This window comes from Cebus imitator, unplaced genomic scaffold, assembly GCF_001604975.1.
Source record: "Cebus imitator isolate Cc_AM_T3 unplaced genomic scaffold, Cebus_imitator-1.0 Scaffold776, whole genome shotgun sequence".
NCBI lineage: Eukaryota > Metazoa > Chordata > Mammalia > Primates > Cebidae > Cebus > Cebus imitator.
Genome location: NW_016108091.1, coordinates 59,239 through 65,327, shown reverse-complemented (window position 1 = coordinate 65,327; position 6,089 = coordinate 59,239). Strand labels below are relative to the sequence as shown.

The following is a 6,089-nucleotide window of genomic DNA, read 5'->3' as shown; positions in this document are numbered from 1 at the left end:
AGAAGTTTGCTTGGGACATGTTGAGTCTGAGATGTAGATTAGCCACCCAAGTGTGATAGAGAGGGGACAGTCAGGTGCACAACTCTGGTTTTGGAAGGAAGGTCTCCATTGGAAAGACATTTGGGAGTTGTCTGCATATAGATGGTATCTCAAGCCATGAGACTAGAAATCACCAAAGGAGTGTAGGTAAAATGACGGAGAACAGGGCTTCTAACATTAAGGGGAGGAACAAGGAAAGGAGACTGGGAAGGAACAGGTAGAGAGGCAGGAGTCAAACAAGGGAGGTGCGGTCCTAGAGGCCAAGTGAAGACTGGTGTCAGGGAGGGGTGTGTGTCCAGGCTGCTAACAGGCCAGTAGAGGAGGAATGAACATTGAGCATTACACTGAGCAACAACACAGAGTTTCTTGGTGACCTTGAGAAGAGCAGATGCAGTGGAGAGATGGAGGCCAACGCCTGAGTGGGGTGGGTTCAAAGGAGAATGGGGGAAGGGAACTGGAGGCAGCAAGTACAGATAACTCTTGCAATGAGTTTTGCTGCAAGTGAGAGCAAAAACTCAGGCTGAAGAGAAACCAGGTGATTAAGAAATTTTTTTTAGATGGAGTTTTACTCTGTCCCCCAGGCTGTATGTAGTGCAGTGGTGCAACCTCCGCTTCCTGGGTTCAAACTCTTCTCCTGCCCCAGCCTCCCGAGTAGCTGGGATTACCTCATACGCCACCAAGCCTGGCTAATTTTTGTATTTTTAATAGAGATGGGTTTTACCATGTTGGTCAGGCTGGTCTCAAACTCCTGACCTCATGCTCTGTCCTCCTTGGCCTCCCAAAGTGGTGGGATTACAGGCGTGAGCCACCAAGCCTGGTCTGAATTTTTTTTTTAAACGATGAAAGAAATAACAACAGGTTTACATACTGATGGGAATGATCCAGTGAAAAAGAAAAACATGGCTGGGCGCAGTGGCTCACGCCTGTAATCTCAGCGCTTTGGGAGGCTGATGCAGGTGGATCACCTGAGGTCAGGAGTGTGAGACCAGCCTGCCCAACATGGCGAAACCCCGTTTCTACTAAAAATACACAAAATTAGCTGGGCATGGTAGTGGGTGCCTGTGATCCCAGCTACACAGGAGACTGAGACAGGAGACTTGCTTGAATGTGGGAGGCAGAAGTTGCAGTGGGCTGAGATCATGACACTGCACTTCAGCCTGGGCGACAAGAATGAAACTGTCTCATTTAAAAAAAAAAAAAAAAGGAAAACATGGGTGTCACAGAGGACCACAGAATGGCTGAATCTATGTCCTTGAGATAGAACTCAACTCTCCTCAGTCCATGAGGCCTCCTAGCTCTAAAAGCCCCGCACCCAAACACCCTCACCTGTCTCCCACCACCTGCTATACACCCCAGACCCTGGGGTGACCGGGTAGGCAGCACTTAATTACATCACTTGCTGACACAGTGACCTCAGGCCCGGCCAAGGGTACTCCCCTCCAACTCCCACAGAGCTGCCTCCCCAAGGGGATGGATGTCGGCTGGAGAGGGAAACGGAGTTTGTGACCTGTGATCAGGGGTTGCATCAGGCAGGTAACAGGACTCCTGTGGCATGGGGCGTTCTGAGGGTAGCGATGGGTTGGGTTTGGTTGCCTCTCCTGTTTTGGGGGAATGTTGTCTGAGTGGAATCTCTGGTTCTAGGGCCGGCATCTCGCTCCGTGGAGCGCCTCAAGGAGATGATCAAGGCCGGGATGAACATTGCGCGACTCAACTTCTCCCACGGCTCCCACGAGGTGCGGGACGGGCCGCTGGGCGGTGGGTGGGGCGGGAGGATGCCTCGAGTTCCTGGCCAGCTTTCTCTGAAACCCTCGCTCCGATTCCTCCCCAAGTACCACGCTGAGTCCATCGCCAACATCCGGGAGGCGGTGGAGAGCTTTGCAGCTTCCCCGCTCAGCTACCGGCCCGTGGCCATCGCCCTGGATACCAAGGGACCGGAGATCCGCACTGGGATCCCGCAGGGGGTGAGCGGTGGGGAAGAGACCTGCGGGGCTGGGGCAGGAACGGCGGCGCCCATTGGGCGGGGCCCCAGGCCTGGGCGTGGGCAGGGGCGGGTCCGGGACCCCCGGGCCGCCAAACTCACGTCTCCTCTGGCCCGCGCCTAGGGTCCGGAGTCGGAGGTGGAGCTGGTGAAGGGCTCCCAGGTGCTGGTGACTGTGGACCCCGCGTTCCGGACCCAGGGAAACGCGAACACCGTGTGGGTGGACTACCCCAATATTGTCCGGGTCGTGCCCGTGGGGGGCCGCATCTATCTTGACGACGGGCTCATCTCCCTAGTGGTCCAGAAAATCGGTGCGGACGCGCCTCCCGCCCTGCCACATCCGTGCGCTGGGCCCATTCCCTTCCCTTTGGCTCCCCCATCGGCCGTCAGACCGACCACGCCTTCCCCTGCTCTTCCACGCGCCTTTGCCAGCCCGTCCCAGGGGTCCCCAGTGTGCAGACTCCGGCGCTCACCCTGGGTTGGGGCTGGACTGCGAGGGGCGTCGTTTCTTCCAGGGACGCCCGTTTGTGCCTGTTCCGGGCGGGGCCCAGAACAAGGGCGGAGAGACGAGGAGGACACGGCTCCTGACCTCTTGGGGGTCCAAACCCAGACTTCCCTCTGCTGTGACCGTGCCCCGGCCTCACCCCTGACCACAGCTGGCTCTCTCCATGTCCGCAGGCCCAGAAGGGCTGGTGACCCAAGTGGAGAACGGCGGCGTCCTGGGCAGCCGGAAGGGCGTGAACCTGCCGGGGGCCCAGGTGGACTTGCCCGGGCTGTCGGAGCAGGACTTCCGAGACCTGCGCTTCGGGGTGGAGCATGGCGTGGACATTGTCTTTGCCTCCTTTGTGCGGAAAGCCAGCGACGTGGCTGCGGTCAGAGCTGCTCTGGGGCCGGAAGGACAGGGCATCAAGATCGTCAGCAAAATTGAGAACCACGAAGGCGTGAAGAGGTGAGGTTTGGGTTCTCTTCCCCTTCCTCCCCGCAGCTATTCCCCGTCACCTTTCTTCTCCAGCCTGCCTCTCCCTGGCATCTCCTAGCTTTCTGCCCTGGCCCTGATTCTCCCAACCGCCCAGGTTTGATGAAATCCTGGAGGTGAGCGACGGCATCATGGTGGCACGGGGGGACCTGGGCATCGAGATCCCAGCAGAGAAGGTTTTCCTCGCTCAGAAGATGATGATTGGGCGCTGCAACCTGGTGGGCAAGCCTGTTGTCTGCGCCACACAGGTCTGGAGTGAGCCCTTGAGGTTGGGCACTCTGTGGGTTTTAGGGACACCTGTGGGTGAGGGTAAATGCCCACACTGTAGGTTCATTATTTATTTATTTATTTATTTTGAGATGGAGTCTCATTCTGTTACCAGGCTGGAGTGCAGTGGTGCGATCTCGGCTCACTGCAATGTCCGCCTCCCGGGTTCAGGCGATTCTGCCTCAGCCTCCCGAGTAGCTGGGATTATAGGCCACTGCCACCAGGCCCAGCTACTTTATGTATTTTTAGCAGAGCCAGGGTTTCACCATGTTAGCCAGGATGATCTCAAACTCCTGACCTCAGGTGATCCACTTGCCTTAGCCTCTCAAACTGCTGGGATTACAGGCGTGAGCCACCACTCCAGGTCCACACTATAGGTTTATAGTACATTTTGCTGACAAGTGTTTGATCCTTAAACTACAAAGTTAGAGATACTTTGACCCCTATTGTCAGGGGTTGTGACTGTGGCCCTGGTTTTTGGGACACTCTGATGTGTGGGTGTCAGAGAAGTAGATTGGGCAGGGTCCCCAGTCATGGTGCGACTCCTACAACTTTGATGTTCATGGTGTCCCCAAGATGCTGGAGAGCATGATCAACAAGCCTCGACCAACGAGGGCAGAAACAAGCGATGTGGCCAACGCTGTGCTGGACGGGGCTGACTGTATTATGCTGTCAGGGGAGACGGCCAAGGGCAACTTCCCTGTGGAAGCCGTGAAGATGCAGCATGCGGTAGGAGCTCGGCATGAAAAGCAAATGGGCCAGGGAACCAAATCCCTTCCGCACCCCAATGCAGCCTGACATTCTGGCACCTGCAGATTGCCCGGGAGGCAGAGGCTGCAGTGTACCACCGGCAGCTGTTTGAGGAGCTACGTCGGGCAGCACCACTGAGCCGTGACCCCACTGAGGTCACCGCCATTGGCGCCGTGGAGGCTGCCTTCAAGTGCTGCGCTGCTGCCATCATCGTGTTGACCACAACTGGCCGGTGAGGGGGACACTGGGAATGCCCAGATGGAGTAGAGGTCAGGGGTAGGCTGGGATGGGCCCCAGGCCCGGGTTTAGTCTGGTCACCAGGGGTGAAAGGTCCATCTGAGTCAAGAGGAGGGGCAGCAATGACAGCTGGAGGCCAGGAGAGACAGAATGCCAGTGAGCCTCCAGGGGCTGTATGGGGACAGTGACATCACTGGACACTTTGGCTTCGAGACCATTTGGGCTCCTGGGGCTCAGAGGCAAGCCCATTCGGCCCACAGAGCCTTACAATGCTGAGGTATTGCAGAAGGGCCCAGTAGGTCTGAGTTCAAGTCTTTAGTCTGAAACGCAGGATGCTCTCTTTCCTCATGAACAGGACAAGGTAATGATTTGTTTTTCATAAGAATGCAGTGATTAACAGGAGATATGAAGTAATTAAGCACTACATGTAAATTAAGCACATAATACACATTTTCAAAAGGGTTTCTATTTCTTGGGTTTGGTTTTGTTTTGTTTTTTGGAATGGAGTCTTACTCTGTTGCCCAGGCTGGAATGCAATGGTGCAATCTCAGCTCACCACAACCTCCATCTCCTGGAGCGCTTCTCCTGCCTCAGCCTCCTGAGTAGCTGGGACTATAGACGAGCACCACCACGCCCAGATAATTTTTGTAATTTTTAGTAGAGATAGGGTTTCACCATGCTGGCCACTCTGGTCTGGCCTCAGGTAATCCACCCACTTTGACCTCCAAAGTGCTGGGATTACAGGGTGGGAGCCACCGTGCCCAGTGGGCTTTAATATTTCTTAAAGAGATTTCTCCTTATTATCTCATATCTTTCTTGTGTGATAGGGAGGGCAGGGATTTTTTTTTTTTTTTTTTAGATGAAATCTCGCTCTGTTGCCCAGGGTGGAGTGCAGTGGCTCACTGCAACCTCTGCCTCCCAGGTTCAAGCAATTATCTGCCTCAGCTTCCCAAGTAGCTGGGTTTACACACACAAGCCACCACACGCAGCTAATTTTTGTATCTTTAGTGGAGATAGGGTTTCACCATCTTGGCCAGGCTGGTATTGAACTCCTGACCAAGTGATCCACCCTCCTCGGCCTCCCAAGGTGCTGGGATTACAGGCGTGAGCCACCACACCGGCTCTGGGAGGCAGACATTCTCATACTCATTTTGTAGGTGAGAACACCAAGGCCCAGGAAAGTATGATGACTTACCCAGGGTCACACAGCTTGTTAGTGACACCTGGCACCAGAACCCAGACTCGTTTCTTGGTTCACCACTCTTCCACTGATCTGGACTGACCTTCTCTGCCTCCTGTAGCTCAGCCCAGCTTCTGTCTCAGTACCGACCTCGGGCAGCAGTCATTGCTGTCACCCGCTCTGCCCAGGCTGCCCGCCAGGTCCACTTATGCCGAGGAGTCTTCCCCTTGCTTTACCGTGAACCTCCAGAAGCCGTCTGGGCAGATGACGTAGATCGCCGGGTACAATTTGGCATTGAAAGTGGTGAGCTACCTAGGCCTTCCACCCATTCCTACCATTTGTGTCAGGAGTCCTCCAACCCAGCTTCCCACACCCACGCAAAGGGCCTTGCCTCTCTCCTGTGGTCCCAGGTTTTCCCTGTGAGATTCACTAAGATTAAGAGGTATCAGTCTGGCCTATCACACACACCTCTTTCATCAGCATAGCCACACAGGCAGATGGCTATGCAACTTAGCAACACGCTCTGTCCTAGCCCATGGACACTCCTGCACCTTTCTTTTCTTTTCTTTTTTATTTTTTATTTTTTATTTTTTTTTTTTGAGGCGGAGTTTCGCTCTTGTTACCCAGGCTGTAGTGCAATGGCGCGATCTCGGCTCACCGCA

The 6,089-nt window shown here is 54.9% G+C and overlaps 1 protein-coding gene across 1 annotated transcript in view; it reads left to right on the top strand.

The window, feature by feature from the left end:
* Positions 1 to 6,089, top strand: part of PKLR (pyruvate kinase L/R) — an 11,815-nt gene that overhangs the window by 3,856 nt on the left and 1,870 nt on the right. The window contains exons 2-9 of the mRNA XM_017519810.2: positions 1,663 to 1,772; positions 1,869 to 2,000; positions 2,142 to 2,328; positions 2,696 to 2,966; positions 3,091 to 3,241; positions 3,837 to 3,989; positions 4,076 to 4,242; positions 5,549 to 5,730. Of these exons, the coding sequence (XP_017375299.2) occupies positions 1,663 to 1,772; positions 1,869 to 2,000; positions 2,142 to 2,328; positions 2,696 to 2,966; positions 3,091 to 3,241; positions 3,837 to 3,989; positions 4,076 to 4,242; positions 5,549 to 5,730 (1,353 nt within the window). The remainder of the gene's footprint in view (positions 1 to 1,662; positions 1,773 to 1,868; positions 2,001 to 2,141; positions 2,329 to 2,695; positions 2,967 to 3,090; positions 3,242 to 3,836; positions 3,990 to 4,075; positions 4,243 to 5,548; positions 5,731 to 6,089) is intronic.